Source organism: Eublepharis macularius, chromosome 15 (assembly GCF_028583425.1).
Source record: "Eublepharis macularius isolate TG4126 chromosome 15, MPM_Emac_v1.0, whole genome shotgun sequence".
Taxonomy (NCBI): Eukaryota; Metazoa; Chordata; class Lepidosauria; order Squamata; family Eublepharidae; genus Eublepharis; species Eublepharis macularius.
In genome coordinates, this window is record NC_072804.1 from 37,940,018 (window position 1) to 37,957,123 (window position 17,106).

Genomic DNA, 17,106 nt, shown 5'->3' on the forward strand with positions numbered 1-17,106 from the left:
TGAGTCTGGGCTCTACAGGGAGACGAGGGGGGAAACCCACCCTGATTCTGCTCCATCCTTGCCTCTGGTGCAGTCGAGCTGGTCCGTGTCTCTAAAATGGCTATATCTGCACATGGCTGCTGAATGCTAAGGCACCTGTGTCTTCCCTTCTCCCAGCTCAGGGCCTTGGCCCCAGGAGAGTGCCACCAATCCATAAGGAACCTGCAGATGCACTATACAGACTTTTTGGAGGACAGCCGGGATTCGGAGCTCTTCTCTGTGACTGACAGGCTGCGCCTGGAGGAGGAAGTGGAGTCGTGCAAGGAGCAGTTCCAGCAGCTTCTTCAGTCAATGGAAAATGGTGAGCCCATTGAAGCTGAATGACTATGGGGGAGAGAGATCCTTTTGAGTCAGGATGGGCCAAACCTGGGCCCTACATCAGTTTGAATCATTCTCTATTGCACTTTTGTTATTTTAATTAAGATGGGAGAAAAGGTTTGCTATAGGAAGAACAAAGATCTTTTAAAGCATGCTCCCCACTTCAGGTTTCGAATCTAATTTTCCAGCTACACGTGAGCATACGTTCTCTGTAACTGCTGAGGCCAAATGAGCAGGCCTGGTTCAGACTCTTGCTTGTCCACAGCTATTTGGAAGTGTCAAGGCTGTGTGGGCTGGGTAGGAGAAAGGTCTCTGTTTCCTTGCTGTTTCCCAGAGGGGAGAAGAGGAGAAACTGCCTCTGTACCTAAGTATCCTCTGCAGTTGTGGCTTTTTGTGCTTTGCTCTGTGGATTGGACAGGTTGAAGGGAGTGGATTGACTATGGCAATGGGAGCCCCCTTTTCCTTCTAGAACCAAGACTGTGAGACAGGCAGAGCCGTAATGCTGTAGTCCTCCTTATGTATACTTGGAAATAAGTCCCATTCAACAAATTATAAATATGCCAAGGTTCATGGCACAGGCCTTGTTCCTCACTAGCTGTGGAGAATGCTGGTGGATGGAAGCCTTCACAACTCCAAACAGCCTGAGGAAGGCTTCTGCCTGTGTTGGGGAACAATGTCCGAGCTCAGCCTTCGAATGATGCCAGCTTCATTCTAGAGCCTGGCCAATTTGTGCAGCGAAATACATACCCCTGGTCCAGCATACAGAGTCTGGATAATAAAATAGAGTGGCCCTTGAGAACCCAGACGGTGGCTATCCCTGAACCGAAACTCCTTTCCTTTTTTAAAAATGTATTTTTTTATTTCATTAAAACAAAAAGGGAATACAGAAAAAAAAGGGAGAAAAAGGGGACAAGCAAACCCAAACTCCTTTCCAAAGCAGACTCGTCCACCAACCCTCCCACACTTGAACCCGGGCCCCACAGCGAAGAAACTGGCAGCTCCACACAGTACTGATATGTTAATCAAGCCCAGTCCTACAGGGGACATGAATGTTGTTGCCTCTTCAAATAATTGTATTGCTGTTATGTGAGCAAGACATCCAATAGCACCTTAAAGACCAACAAGAATTCCAGGGTATAAGCTTTTAAGAGTCAAGTTCCCTTTGGATCTTGTCTCTCAAAAGCTTATACCCTGGAAATCTTTTTGTCCTTAAAGGCGCTACTGGACTTGAATCTTGCTGATCTACTGCAAATCAGCATGGCTACCTACCTGAAACTATCATTGCTGTTAGTATTGTCCATAGGGGGGTGGGGGTGGAAATCCCTCCATTGACAGACAGCAAAATTTCATACCCAATTGCCTAAGTTATGAAGCTGTCTTAGTCAGAGTCGGGTCCCTGGTCCATCTGGCTCAGTCCTTCCTGCTCTGACTTGGCAGCCTCTTTCTGGGGTCCCTGGCACAGAAAGGCTGTTCCCATCTCTTGCTGCCAGGGATCCTGTCACTAGAGATGTCAAGGCTGAAGCCAGGGTTCTACCCCTGAGACACCAAACAGCAGTAGCTGAATTGTAGTATGTCACACCTCTTGGATGTAGATTCCATTGTGGGCTTTTTTTTTGGTCTGTTTTAATTGGGAACAGAGGACAAAGATGAGACCACAGCTCGGACGTACCTCTCCGAATTGAAGAACATCCGCATTCACCTGGAGGAATGTGAGCAGCGGCTGGTGGGGACCATCCGGACACCCAGTAGCACCAGAACGGATGGGGACGCTTTACAGGAAAACACTTTCCGTATTGCTGAGCAGGAGGTGAGTATTTCTGCATCTGAAAAAGTGGGCTTTAGTCCTTAAAAGCTTCTTCTGGAATAAAAATATTTGTGGGCCTTCAAGGTGTTGCAAGACCCCTGTTTTGTTTTGCATTCTCTCCACAGCGCTTGAAGGAGGATTTACATCATTTGAAGGCAGACGTGGAACAGCTTTCTGAGAGATGCAACATTTTCCTGCACAAATCTCCCACGGGGTCCAGCACCCCACACCTTCGCTCTGAGCTTAATCTGCTGGTGGAAAAGATGGACCACGTCTACGGGCTCTCATCTGTCTACCTGGACAAGTGGGTCCCCTTTTGCTCTCAAACCAAGAGAGAGGGCCAGCATGGGGCAGTGTTGGCCTTAGACTGTGGAAGCCTAGGTTTAAGTTCCCACTTGGACATGATGCTCACTGAGTGACCCTGAGCCAGATTGTATCTCAGCCTGGTAGACTTTGCAGAACAGTTGTGAGGATGAAGAGTGCAAAGATGGCCAGGGGTCCAGCCTGAGCTCCTTCGGGGAATAATGCAGGAGGAATGAGAAGGATTTTACATCATGAGGATCTGAGGGAGAATGAGAATGGAATGAGTAGAATTGTCTTTCATAAAATGCAGAGTCTTTTTAACTTGGGCATGAACAGTTCTGAGATTTTTGCATTCATAAAAATTGCAGTAAGTTTTGCTGAATTTAAGAGAAAAAAATCTCTGTAGCTCAAAGTGTGCTGGAGCTAGCAGTGGCTTCTGCCACATTCTGGAATAATCTGGCAGCCCCCTGGATCCAGTTGAGTTCAAGATAAGGAAGTTTATGTTGTGCATTTGGGGTTGGGGGGAGAAAAATACACATTGGGACGCCTGGAGTTGCGTCTGTCTTGGAAGAATCTTTGATCGTGATGATCTCCTCCTCTTTGCAAGACACAGGCATATAACAGAATGTTTGCCTTAGCTAAAAGGGATCTTATTTTCTTCCCCTTTCAGCAGTGACAATACAGCTCCCTTAAGGCCAGGTTACTAGCCGTTCATTTTTCTGCTCCCTGCCCCAAAATCTGTAACTTGTCTCAGTAACTTCAGTGAAAGAAAGCGCATTAGCAGAATAGCACGAATGTGCATTGAAGCGCTTTGTGCTGCTGTTCCTCTAACTTCTCTGTTTCTCTGTTCTGTATTTCTGATCAGAGCATTCTAATTTAAAAAGTGACGTTGTAGGAAATACTTAGTCTTGGGTGTTGGGTTGTGGGTGGGAGGGGTACTTTGCAATTTGTATGAGATGTTCTCTGTTTAACCTGCCCCAAATGGCAAACTCCTATGGATGGAAAGCATCTGCCATAGTTTCAGTAACAAACATTTCCCTTTCCATCTGATAGGTTAAAGACCGTGGATGTCATCATTCGGAAAACCCAGGGAGCCGAGTCCCTGGTCAAAGGGTATGAGGTTAAACTGAGTCAAGAAGAGGCTGTGCCTGCAGATCTGGCCTCCATTCGATCTCACCGAGCTGCCTTACAGGTGGGTGGTGGCTTGTAATCAGAATCACACTGATCAAGGCTTGCTTGTACGTTAATGAGGTCTTGCAGGGTTCTGTCAGTCTGCTGGATCCCTGTTTGTTGCGGGTGGCTGCCCCTTCTGGCTGCTGAGCAAAAAGCAACTGACACATCTGGATCTGGCAGGCCTTGTGCCTCCTTGTTTTTTCATGCCTGATACCAATTCCTTTGGCAGCGAGGCCGGCTTGTGTTGTGATAGTGAGTGTGTAGGGAGGTTTGCTCTGAGCTGGTAAGCAAGAAGCCCCACGTTGCCCTTTTGTTTGTGCCAGTTTCTGCAAATGTCTCTTGCCTCTCCTGCTCAAAGGGTAAGGATTTTGTATCAAATATGTAAGAAATGTCCTGAAAAATATTCTTCCAAGACCAAAACAAGTCAGTCTGTCAATTGTTTTTAAGATGTATACTCAGACAGGGAAAATTATAGATTTTTCTATAACATGCTATGCCATTATGAATAAACTTGAGACTTGCGGACAGCCATTTGGATGTGTAGTTATTTGAAATCCCCGTTCATTTCTCTTCGTGGACTCCCTGCTCTCTGCACGCACCTGCTTCCTACAAATAGTAAACAGCCTTCCCTGTTCCTAGGCTCTGGGTGAGCTTTTCCAAGCTCAAGAGACCTTCCAAGCCTTATAGGAGTCATACTGTGTCAACATTCTGTCACTAAACCTTGAGCTCAGTAGCTAGAATTTTTGTGAGTGTTCCATAGCATCACAGCTCAGCAGAAAGCTAGAGATGGGACTTACTGATGAGTAATGGGCCCAGTTTTTAACCTTTGGGTAGTCTAAATTGAAACGTTTTCCTTCTTTTTATGTTAAAGCAATGGATCAGTGAAGTGAATGAGAAGAGCTCCGTCTTTGCAATGCTGGAGGATGACTTGGCAAGAGCAAAAGTTGTGGCCGATCAGCTCTTCTCTCTGAAGCAGGAACGCAGCCCTGATGTGGAGCGCTACCAGGAGAAAGGCACCCAGCTGTGGGATCGCTGGCAGAGGGCCAGCATGCAGCTTGAGACCCGGTGAGGGTTACCACCTCCTGGTATCTGCTTTCTTGTTGATGAGCTGGAATTTTTGGAGGGGGCAGCTGCACCCTGACTCCCATGGGTAGCGTCTTCCCTGTGCTCTGCATGATCAGTGTTGCCCACCTAAAATCTGAGAGGGGGGAGGGGTAATGAAACCTTCCTGCCCTTCCAGACAGCAATAGCCGCAATCAGCACACATTAGCACCTTCAGAGCGGCTTTGCTTTATCCCCTTGCTGGGAAGAACAGCTCTCCAGTAATTACCTTGCATTGTAACTGAGACTCTTCAGCCACCTCTAGGTCAGAAGGAGTAGCCATGAACCCAAGATATTCCATGCTGACTTTTCACTGGGTCAGTGGTAGGAAAAACCAAATTGCTTATAGCAAGAAAGAAAGAAAAAAGAAAGAAAGTGTGTTCATGGAAACTTACAGGAACCCTTGATTTTTTTTTGAAGTGCTGCAATATGCAGCACTTTAATAAAAGAAAATATTGGTGCATTGAGAAGACGAGTGATGAGATAAAGCAAAGATGCAAGAAATCTATGGTCATGTGGATGCTCTTCCTTGATGTCCCCGGGCTGTCTTGTTCTCTTTCCTCCTGTGAGCCTTTTTCCTTTCTTACTAGGTTCTGTTTGTCATTTGCAAGTTTCTAAAGCAACAAGCAGTTGCAGGTCTTCCTAATCACAAGAGTCTCCCTGGTGGCTCAGTATAGCCCTAGGAGTTTCCCATCCCTTCTCCCAATCTTAAGCATTTCCTTATGGTTGCCCCTCTGTCGACTTCATGGGCAAAGGGCTCTTTAACTCAACTGTTCCTCAGCATGAGCAACAACAGAAGCTTGGGAAGAGCTCATGCAGGTAGACGAGTTGCAGCAAAAGTTTTATCACTGCTCATACTGGGGAAGGGTGGGTTAAAGAGCCCTTTGCCCATGAAGTCAGCAGAGGGGCAACCATAAGGAGAAGCTTAAGATTGGAAGAAGGGATGGGAAACTCCCAGGCTGTACTGAGCCACCAGGGAGACTCTTGTCATTAGGAAGGCCTGAAGCTGCTGGTTGCTTTAGAAACTTGCAAATGGCAAACAGAACCTGGTAAGAAAGAGGAAAAAGGTTCACAGGAGGCAAGAGGACAAGACAGTCTGGGGACATCAAGGAAGAGCACCCACATTTTGGCTTTTGCAGGAGTCAGTGGTCAAAGCTGAGGTTGCTGACCCTTCACCTCTTGCTCAGAATATAGCTCCCATGAAAAATGAATTGCAAATCCAGGCTGAGTTTCCTGAAATGGGATGATGTTTTTAGTGCCAAATATTGCAGAATTCCACCATCCCTGGCTTGTGCTTGTAGAGGCAATTTACAATGTTACTGTGATGAACGAACTTAAAGTTCAAAGCTCATCTACAATGTTCCTCCCCTCCCCTCTTTTTAATTCTCTTGCATCTTTTGGCAGTCAATCGGAGTTGGAGAGTATTGAGGAAGTGCTGAGCTCTTACCGGAACTGCCATGGGGCACTCATCCAGTGGATTGAGGAGACCACAGCCCAGCAGGAACGGATGAAGCCTGGGCAAGCAGAAGATAGCAGGGCCCTCTCTGAGCAGTTGAGCCAGCAGATGGTAGGTTTGATGCAAGCATGCAAAGAAACCAAAGGGAGGCATAGCACTGCATTAGGATTTTAGTTCCTGGAATGGGAAGGGTACAGCAAAGTTTGCTGAAGGATACCACAATGAAAAAAAGTGTGCTGAAGCCTCCCCAAATATGATATGCAAATAGTTGTTGAATGTTAGTTGTTGTAGGTTTTCCGGGCTGTATGGCCGTGGTCTTGACATTGTAGTTCCTGAAGTTTTGCCAGCAGCTGTGACTGGCATCTTCAGAGGTATAGCACTGAAAGACAGAGATCTCTCAGTGTCAATGTGTGGAGAAGATGTTAGCAGGTAATTTATATCTACTCAGGAAGGTGGGTTTGGGCTGAGTCATCCTGTAAGAGTTTCCCAGGGTGTGGAATGCTATTGGGGGGAAGCTTCACTGTATCCTGAGGAGGTTCTTTTGCATATGGACTGGTGGATGATATGCTAATCTTATCTGCAGGGCTATTGTAAGATGTAGAGTATCTTGTTAGTCTGGTGTTTTTCAGGACTGGAAACCATGCCCTATTCATTCTTAAACTCTCTTCTTTCCTGTTGAAATTGTGCTTATGAATTTGCACAGGGAAGATTGCACAGGGAAGCCACTGAAATTCATAAGCATAAGCACAATATAAATTACATGCTAAAATCTTCTCCACACATAGACACTGAGAGATTTCTGTCTTTTGGTGCTACACCTCTGAAGATGCCAGTCACAGCTGCTGGTGAAACGTCAGGAACTACAAGACCAAGACCATGGCCATACAGCCTGGAAAATCTACAACAACTAATGTTCTCCAGCTGTGAAAACCTTCAACAATATAAGTTGTTAAATGCATTAGAGAACATCCAGTTGACAACTTTTCTGAGATACAAAGTGGTGGGTTTGGAAAGAAAATAGAAGCTTAGTATTTGTTCATATTTTGGTCGCATCATGAGAAGACAAGATTCTCTGGAAAAGTCAGTAATGCTAGGAAAAGTGGAAGACAGTAGAGAAAGACCTAAAATGAGATGGCTGGACTCCATAAAAGAAGCTCCAGTTTGCAAGATCTGAACAAGTCTGTTAATGGTAGGATGTTTTAGAAGTCTTTTGTTCATAGGATTGTAAGATTGGAGGTGACTTGATGGCAAATAACACACACATCTTATCAGGAGGCACATTATGGGCATTTGGGTTTGGAACATGGAAGTGTTTTATAAAAATACGTGGTTTTTGGAAGACAGAAACTTTTCTGTTCCTTGTAAACCAACCAGTGAAGTTGACTGCAAGTAGACTCAGGACAGACAAAAGAGTGTATCTCTTAACATACTGCATTATTAGCTTGTGGGATTTGCGGCTGCCAGATGCTGTGGTGATCTCTGGCTTAGCTGGCTTTTAGAAATATTAGGAAAAAATCACATCCAGTAGATTGACTACTATTGGCTGCAGTGACTAAATGGAACCTGTATGTTGAGAAGTACTTTTGAATACTAGATGCCAGGGACCAAGAGCATGGGGAGGGGGTTGCCTTCATGCCCCCCGTGTAGGGTTCCCCTTCCCTTGGAAACTTGATACAGCCCTGGATGGCCTTTGTGGTTGTGTTCAGCAGGGCTGCTGTTGGATTTTAAGACAAAAAGTGTTCAGGAAGAAAGATTTCTCTTTCTCTGGTTTGGAGCAAGAATTGTAATAATGTTCTTGTTGGCAACATAAACACGATATTTAAGTGACTTATGTGGGAGCTGTTATGTGTCAAAAAGCAAAGGGAAAGGAATTAACTGATGAGGAGGCCAATGACCCAAATGTCCCTTCTATAATGCTTTTATTTTGAATTTAAGGCCCTGTTTGCTGAAATAGAGGGAAATCAAACCAAACTGGACCAGTGTCAGAAACTCTCTCAGCAATACTCAGCTGCTGTAAAGGTAACTCAATGCTACTGTAGTTATAGAATGCACCTTGGGGGAAGGGGGAACAAGCCAGTCAGACTACAGGACTGGTACTCCTGCAGTCAGCTGCAAAACAATCCTGACTCTCTGTAGACAAAAGTAGTTATGCTGCAAGCAATGTCGAAACTGGTTAAAGATGAAGGATTTAAAACTATGAGGAGAGGAAAATTTTAGGTGGGTAGCCATATTGGTCTGTAGTAGAAGAGCAAGGTTCAGGTCCAGTAGCGCCTTAGAAGGTCAACTAGATTTCCAGGGTATGAGTTTTTGAGAGTCAAAAGTTCCGTTTGCCAGAGGATAGCTTACAATGAATGGCCAACAGAGACAGAACTTACGTGATTTGCTTTGGACCTGTTCAAAAAGAGCTCTTCCTCTTTTGTTTGTTTTTTCTTGTGTATGTTTTGTCCTATTGGCCATTGCAATAAAGGATTGTGTGAAAGTGTTCTAATTGAATGTTAAAGGGTTGACTACTTCCAGTAAAAAGAAAAAAGCTCTATAGCTTGCAAAAGGAAGGAGTTAGATATGTTGTTGCTGCAGGATGTCTGTACAAAAGTCAGTGAGAGACACTGAGAACAGGTTAAACTGGAGGGGGGCATATTCAACATCAAATATGGCAAAAAAAATTAAGAGTGGCTGTTGTTCATAATAAAGAGAGGATTATTCATGGCGCTTTTACAGAAGTTACAGGGGGAGTTAGCTAATGCTAAAGGGATTAGTGGGTGGTCTGGGAATTTACATGTTTATAGACTCATTTAGTGGGATATTTATGGAGTACATGGAGAGCATTGCTGTTGGTCTTAATCATGGGTGGAGAATGCTAGAGAGAAATCTATGGTAGATGACTTCTGAATTGTTGCCAAAATCTTCTGGGATCAGGAGATGGGGAGGTACAGATAATTGAAAGCTTGTGGAAGTTTTGAGATTTTTACAGCCCAGGGAATGTGGTGATACATTTTTCTTCCTGCTTGACCAATCTTGTTCCAGTATCTTCCCTTTTTATGACTAAAAGATGTTAAAAAATGCACCTGCTACCATATTGTGGATATGTCTCGCATTGCAACCTTATAAACAGTGTCAGTTACGTAGATGCTTGATGCAAAAAGAAGAATCCAGGCAGAGTTTCTTTTACTAGCAAGCCAGCTGTGGAAAACCCTTCTTGGAATGGGCAGAACTGCTCAAAATGGAGGGGTTTTTTTTTGAGTCTGCAGATGTATATATTGCCACCTCTGTATTCCCAGGACTATGAATTGCAGCTTATGACCTACCGTGCTTTTGTGGAATCGCAGCAGAAGTCTCCTGTGAAACGCCGGCGCATGCTTTCCTCTTCGGATGCCATCACGCAGGAGGTAAAGCTCCTGTCAGCCCTTTGCCTTTTGGCGTAGGGGGCTGACTGGGGTGGGGGAGGCCAAGAGGAATACTCAGTTCATTAGACAGACAAGCTGCCTTTCTTGAGACGTGCTCTGCTGCCTGCTCCTGAACCCATGTGTAAAAGTTTCCCCCCTCACTCTTTTCTGTCAGCCACAGAGGCTCTAAGCTCTAAGCATCAGGGTTTGAAATACGTAGACTTCTTGGAACCACTGGTTCAAATCCCTACAGGGGTCAACCCAGCTCAGCTGCCTGCAAGGTAAATAAAGAACACCATGCAGTTCACTGTGCGTGTGGATCTTTTGGAGGAGATCGAGGAAAAGAGACAGAGAAAGAGAGATTGGAAGGGCCTTTTGCTCCATACGTAATCTAGGGCTGACTTTTGAATTTCTGCTTGACGTTTGCACTAGGGGAAATCTCACTTTCCTAGGCCGGTCTTTATTTCACTCTCTGATGAGAAAGTCTAGTAATAACTGCATCATTACTAGACTTTCCTATCAGGTAGTGAAATAAAGAGCAACCCAGGAAAGTGAGGAAACCTCCCCTTTTAATGAGAGAGGATTACTTATTGTTTTGTTAAACGCCTCCCACTATTCCCTAGAGGAGCTCGGAGCCATTTGAGTAGCATTCAAGATGGCCTCTCATCCAAGTCATGGCCAGATCTGCTTTGCTTCAGTGGCAGAACTGCATCATGCAATTTCAGACCATTCTCTGGCCTTTATTGGTGCAGAGGGTGCTTTTCATGACGTACTCTGCAGTAGAATTGGTGATAGAATTTCCTTCTCACCGGTGAACCTCTGGCTGAACGGAATGAAAGATAAGCAAGACCTTGCAGTCAAGAAAACAGACGCTACTGCTTATGTTAGAAAGCACTTTCCATTTCATTCTGTGTAACTGGCGCTGAGCAGTCCCAAAACAAAACTAAGCAAGCCGCTCTACCTGTTTAAAACTAGCTCAGCCCAAAATCTTGACCTGAATAGTTTGCTAAAGAAAACCAACAAAAGGTTGCAGTCCTGATTGGGGCTTTTTTTCTGGGAAAAGAGGTGGTGGAACTCAGTGGGTTGCCAGCACAGGGATCACACAATGATGTCACTTTGGGTCATCTGGAACAAGGGGGAGTTTTTTAAAGTTTAAATCGCCCTCGGTGAAAATAGTCACATGGCTGGTGGCCCCACCCCCTGATCTCCAGACAGAGGGGAGTTGAGATTGCCCTCCCCGCCACTCCCCTCTGTCTGGAGATCAGGGGGTGGGACCACCAGCCATGTGACCATTTTCAAGAGGTGCCGGAACTCCGTTCCACCGCATTCCTGCTGAAAAAAAGCCCTGGTCCTAATGATTGGTTGCTGGTTGTCAAGTTGCTGGTTGGCCTCTCTCTTCCCAGTCCTTCATGCAACAGGGGACAGGTCCCCTTCTTTTCATTTTCCTCAGAGGTGTTTTGTTCCTGCCTGAAAAACTGGATGAGGGGAAAATGAGAAAGGCTGTACAGTCCCATACAGGGTACTGTTGTCTTTTGAGGAGCTGTAAACAGAGATGTGGTTTAGTATTCTAATGCAGAGAACTTGTGATGGTCCTCTTTACTTGGCTTTTGGAACTTGAGATGTGTTTGCATCCTCTCTGGGGCAGACAGAGAAAGAGGTAGCCAAAGAGGTTGAAAGAAAAAGAAAAATCTTGGATATGAAACTATCAAGGTCAGTATCAAAGAAGTCAGCCAGCTGTTCTCTGTGAAGCAAGAGCACAGCCTTGTGTGTAGGGGGATATTCCATTGCCAGCATTAACAAGCCCCCTTTCCTTGCAGTTTCCTTTTTCACACCAGAGAATGATCTATTAACCAAAGTTAATAGATCATTATGCGCAGTTTGTAATATTTGGAATTTGATTTAAAGATTTTGTAATTAAATACATTTTTTACTTATTTGATATTGAGCTTGATATTTTCATATCCAAGGTTTTCCTTTCAACCTCTTTGATCACCTGTTTTTTTCTGGGTTGAAATCGCTCCCCCACACTTTTCCCCATCTTTGCAGAGGGAGGAAGAACCCATGTTTCTTGAGAGTTCAGGGTCTGAGTTTGGAATCTTTTGCCAGACATTTTTTCCCTCAATCCTTCAGCCTTCTTGGCTGGATTTTTTCTTCCTTGTAGGGCTTTCACCCATCTGCATGTCCCAAAGTTGTTATACTGTCCAAATGTCCCTCAGTCTGGGCCAGAGAGTGGTAAATGAGAAGTTCTGTTTAAGAGCAAAATGCGTGTAGGGTGGGTTTCCGCTACCAGCATTAACAGGCTCCTTTCCTTTTGGTTTTCTTTCCCCCTTCCTACTAGTTTATGGATTTACGGACCCGCTACACAGCCCTGGTCACCTTGACTACACAGCATGTAAAGTACATCAGTGATGCTCTCCGGCGGCTGGAAGAGGAAGAAGTAAGGATGCTGTTGTAAATGTTCTGTGATACCTGCCATGTGAATAGGTTGTGGCCCTCTTGCATCAAGAAGCCAAACTTCTATGAACTTATCTCTGACTGTGTTGGTTATGTAACCACAGTTTCTTAAAATGTTCTACAGTTTCCAGGTTCAGAAGCTCAATTGGAGGATGGGGGGGACACTCTTTGCCTTCTGATACCTGGAGATTTTGAGACTTACTTTCTGATATAGGAGTTCTCCCATTTCTGACTGCCTTTCCATCACTAGGACAAAATGGAAATTCATGGCAGGTTCAGTTGTCTATTGCTTCTCTCAATCACTGCAAGGAAGTTAAAAAGTCTGTGAACTTCCCATGGCACCACAGCAGTTTAACCAGGTTTTTATGGTGAGCTTACAAATGCCTAAGCTAGTGATGGTCTGCTATGTACAGAAGAACCATTTGGCCATGTTGATGAAAGGTCTCATTTGTACATCTATTGTGTTCAGTAGCACTTTAGAGATCAACTAGATTTCTAGAGCATAAGCTTTTGAGAGTCAAAGCTCCCTTTAGGGGAGCTTTGACTCTCAAAAGCTCATGTCCTGGAAATCTAGTTGATCTCTAAGGTGCTACTGGACCCAAACCTTGCTATTTCTATGTGAATATATTCCATGTCTTTTTCCTTTTCTCTTTTTCTCCAGAAAGTGGTAGAGGAGGAAAAGCAGGAGCATGTGGATAAAGTAAAAGAACTCCTGGGATGGGTCACGAGTTTCAGGCAGAACGCACAGTTCAAAAGTGTCACCCCCAACAGTAAAGAACTGGGAGATATTGAGAAGTCCATTTTAGAGCAGCAGGTGTGTATTGGAAGGGCAGGTGGGCACTTTCCTGTATCCTTTTGGCTTCATGGCCTTTGGGCTAAACAAGATCCACCCTGCAAGACTTGACTTGGCCATCCCCATATTTTGTCAGGAACTGGCTCGCTTTGCAGATCACTTAACATCCGCCTTCTCTGAGCGTCTTCCAGTTCTCCCATGCTTCAGCAGCGCATTTCCCTTCTTGCCTTTCTAACTGATTGGCTCTTCCTTGTTCCTTCACAGGTCCTAAGTGAGGAACTGGCCGCAAAGAAGGAGCAGGTCTCTGAAGCTGTCAAAACCACCCAGATCTTCCTTGCAAAGCATGGTCACAAGTGAGTTCAGAGTTGGCAGCATGGCTTGGGAACTAAAATATCATGTATGTCGACTATAAAAATTAGAAACTTTTGTGAAGTTTCTTAAGCTATAGGATTGGAGAAGACCTCTGTCTTGGATGACTACCCATCAGAGTCCATAGGCTTTTGCTAGGTGAACCAATCCTGTCTAGCCCAATAGAAGGCAGCTTGGTATGTCTTCTGGAATGCAGAAGAAGGTGAATATCCGAAGTCTATCAGGCTGGCTATCTGCCAAAGACTTTGGGTTCTACACCCAGAGGGCCTTGATTTTAGTCTGGTGGGAATCAGTGAGTTCCCTCCCCTCCACAGTATTCTGTGATCTCTAACTATCCCTGGTCCATATCCCACAAACTGGGAAACCTAAACTTTTATCAAGAAAAATATAAAAAATAGAGCCACTGTGCACAAATACTGTTCTAGTCCAGGATTTCAGTAGGCTGCTTTCTGTGACTGCAGATTTTTCAGCTTATATCAAGAAATGTCCTCCATCCCATTTTGTAGGCTTTCTGGCCAGGAGAAAGAGCAAATTGTGACTCAGCTAAATGCCCTGAAGGATACTTACGACCACCTGTGTACTGACTCCACAGAGCAGCTCCAGCAGCTTCAGAGCCACATGGCCCAGGAGACGGCGCATAAGGTACTCCTCTTTCCATGCCAGGATCTCCTACATCTGGGATATTTTTTCCCCACCCCTGTGAGGGAACAAAGCTGTACTTTGTGTCTAGCACATCTTTTCCCACAGCCTCCTGGTGTTTGATAAAGTCATACGCATAACCACTACTCCGCTCAGTCCCATCTGTTGCATTCTGAATGGGATCCCATTGACAAAGTTGTTTCTGAAGGCCGAGCAGGCAGAATGTGTTGTTATAAACATGTTAATGCTTGGAAGGTGTCATAGCAAGGTTGCTGGACTCCTCACTTGCAGAAGGCTCTTGCATGTGTAACAACATTAATGATCAAAGAGAAGTTTGATAGGTGCAGCTTCTCTTATAAGTAGTACATTGACAGGAGCTGTGCTTGCCAAGGCCTTTTTGGCTCTGGGAGGAAGCCAAGTTCTCCTTAAGGAAGGACTCTGGCCACCCATCCTGGTTTCCCCCACAGTAGTTTGACATTGGGTATGCTTATAATTTGGGGCTGGAGAACTTCAAGTTTGTCTTCCTCATTCATTCATTCATTCATTCATTCATTCATTCATTCATTCATTCATTCATTCAGGCACATACAAAAGAAAGATAAATGTTTTAAGCATGAGTTTGTAGTCAGAGATTACAGGAGTCTTGCAGAGATTTTTTATAAGATTGCAAGCAGGGGTAGTAAGAGAAGTGAACGATAGGGCACTGGACAGCAAAGGGTGGATGTTACGAAAAGTGATGTAATGACAGATGTAGGGGAAATGTTATGTGATGAACAAGACATCCAGTGACTGTAACTAAGGAGTTGACTGGAAAATAGTTGATGCTCCTGTCCAGAATAATGGGAAAGGGACTACTTTTCGCTTCTGTGCCCCCAGAGGAAAGACCACCCTGCTGTTCTCCACAACCATAAATCATTCACTGACCAAAATACCGGACCTTTCATTCCCTCCCTTTTGACCTCAAATTCTGTGCCGCTGTCCTCCACCTGGTACTTGGCAAGAAATCTTTGAACATCCACCCTACTTGTTGTTGGTTTGTTGTTCTTTCGGAGTCCTATGTGAATATCCTTGTATCTTACGTGTATGTAAGTGTGATAGTCATGTGTCCCACTGATATGTTATCTCTGTGCAGAATTGTTTATAATGCTTGCTAGCTCCCTGTGTTTTGAAGCACCGGCAGACCAACTCGGCCAGGTTGACACCATTTCTGAACTTTATTCAGATGCTTTCCTCCAGTTTAATCTAGCTTCAGGAAGACCAGGCATCTTGTTTTGTCCCCAATTCCTCCCTCTTGTATTGTATTAGAAACCAGCACCCTTTCATTCGGGCTGCCTGAGGTGGGAGGGATGCTGCATGAACCAGCAGGAGCTCTAAACAATGGGGATTGCAGTGGGGGAGGGGGGCTGAAAAGGGCTGAGTGCCTAAGAGGGCACTTCTGAGACTTCCTCAGTTGAATGGGACAGTTTTCCAGTTGGTTTTGGTGCTTCATTGTCACAGGGAGCCTTGGGGGGGGGGGAGATCTTCTAACACTCTTTTGCTTGTGGAAAATAGGTTGAAAGTGGTTGTGCAATTTAAGGCAACAGATTGAGGTTAAGAAACCACCCAACCTTTCTCTCCTTCCACCAAACAGCAGAACTCGCTGCATTGAGCATGATGTGTCCCCTGTATGGTTTGCGTTTTCATGTTGAGTTACTGTTCAGATTAATTGCCGTCCTCACTGAAAAAATTTGTGGTGTTCACTAACATTCTGGAGGTCGCACAAAAAAATCCTCATTCAGAGAAAGAAGGAGAAGCTCTTGTGTTGTGGGATGGGGTGGGCATTCTTTTCACTTTTTTGTGCCAAACCAAAACAGTCGCATGCCAGAAGCTAACCCCCAAGCTTTTACTCTGTGTGTGCCACTCGGCTGAGCTGCTCCATAAAGGCTCTGTCTTTAACTGCTCACGGCAAAACCCACCATTCTGGTAAGTAAACAGCCTTTTATGACTCCTGTCCTCCCTTTCCTCTTTCTCATTTTGGTGCTTGCTTTAATATATGAATGTGCATGTTTCCATTCTTGACTCTGGCATTAGGAAGTATGGAAGTTCTTCCATGTAGTTTCCAACCACACCCTGCATAGCCAAGGAAGAGAGGAAGGTTCTTGGTGCAACCCTGCAACTAGAAAAGAGCACAGTCCATTACAAGCTTCATGCAAAACCTTTAGATGCTAGTCTAAAGAGCCAGTTTGCCTGAAAGATCTTTCAAAGATCCATGTCCCACAACCAATGAGGTGCTTGAGCCCATTCCCTAAATGGGGGCCAATATAGGGCAATGCACTCAGAGAACTATTCAGAGTCTGGCATTGCTGCAGGTTCTCCGGGACATTTGGGAGGGGCTTTGGCTCAGTGGTAGAGTTTCTGCCTTGTTTGCTGAAGGTCCCCAGGGTTCAGTCCCTGCAATCTCCCGCTTAAGAAGGATCAGGTAGCAGGTGATATGAAAGACTTGGAGGGCTCCTGCCAGTCAAAGCAGATTAACACTGACCTTGAGAAAGCAATTGTCTGACTCAGTATAGGACTGCTTCGTGTGTTAAGGGGAAGGGCTGTGGCTCAGTGGAAGAGCCTCTGCTTTGCATGCAGAAGATCCCAGGTACAGTGCCCTGCACCTCCAGGTAAAAGGATTGGGTAGATGATGATGGGAAAGGCCTCTGCCCGAAACCCTGAAGAGCTGCTGCCAGTCTGAGTAGACGTACTCCTTTGATGGACCAAAGGTCTGATTTAGTTGAAGGCAGCATCTTGTATTCACGTTCCCTTCTTTTTCTGGCTCTGCTTGCCCATTTAGAGATAAAAGTGCGCAAGTATAAATTCCTGTTAACTGTTGCTAGAGATGAATATTTGAGCAGATCGGAGGCTCTTGTTCTGGGTCCTGCTCTCGGTGGATTTAGTTCTTGAGAAGTTAACATAAATGACAACCCTTTCCTATTCGTCGTGTCAATGCAGAACCGGCCTTAATGTTGTTAGGAGCCCCTGATCTGTCAGCGAGGGCTTGTTCTACTTTAGAATTTTGCATTTCACAAGACCACACCTTGAAACAGTCTGAAACAATATGGTTAGGGACAAATTGCAGAGAACCCTGAGAGTGGCTGTTGAGTGGCTGGTAAAAAAACAGCTTAATGGAATGGCTGCATCCTTTGGGACTTCTGCTTCCTGCTGACTCAGGGTTGTTGTGCATGTCTCTGGGTGTTGTAATAATAACCAAGCTCATGCTGGACTGGTAGAGTGCATACTTTTGTGGAGAGAT

At 45.1% G+C, this 17,106-nt stretch overlaps 1 protein-coding gene across 7 annotated transcripts in view; it reads left to right on the plus strand.

The window, feature by feature from the left end:
* Window positions 1–17,106, plus strand: part of MACF1 (microtubule actin crosslinking factor 1) — a 286,862-nt gene that overhangs the window by 139,956 nt on the left and 129,800 nt on the right. For all 7 annotated transcript variants that reach the window (XM_054998843.1, XM_054998846.1, XM_054998845.1 and 4 more), the window contains exons 24-35: window positions 157–340; window positions 1,995–2,164; window positions 2,287–2,465; window positions 3,518–3,656; window positions 4,509–4,702; window positions 6,143–6,305; window positions 8,130–8,213; window positions 9,473–9,580; window positions 11,916–12,014; window positions 12,693–12,845; window positions 13,089–13,177; window positions 13,700–13,835. In XM_054998843.1, the coding sequence (XP_054854818.1) occupies window positions 157–340; window positions 1,995–2,164; window positions 2,287–2,465; window positions 3,518–3,656; window positions 4,509–4,702; window positions 6,143–6,305; window positions 8,130–8,213; window positions 9,473–9,580; window positions 11,916–12,014; window positions 12,693–12,845; window positions 13,089–13,177; window positions 13,700–13,835 (1,698 nt within the window). The remainder of the gene's footprint in view (window positions 1–156; window positions 341–1,994; window positions 2,165–2,286; window positions 2,466–3,517; window positions 3,657–4,508; window positions 4,703–6,142; window positions 6,306–8,129; window positions 8,214–9,472; window positions 9,581–11,915; window positions 12,015–12,692; window positions 12,846–13,088; window positions 13,178–13,699; window positions 13,836–17,106) is intronic.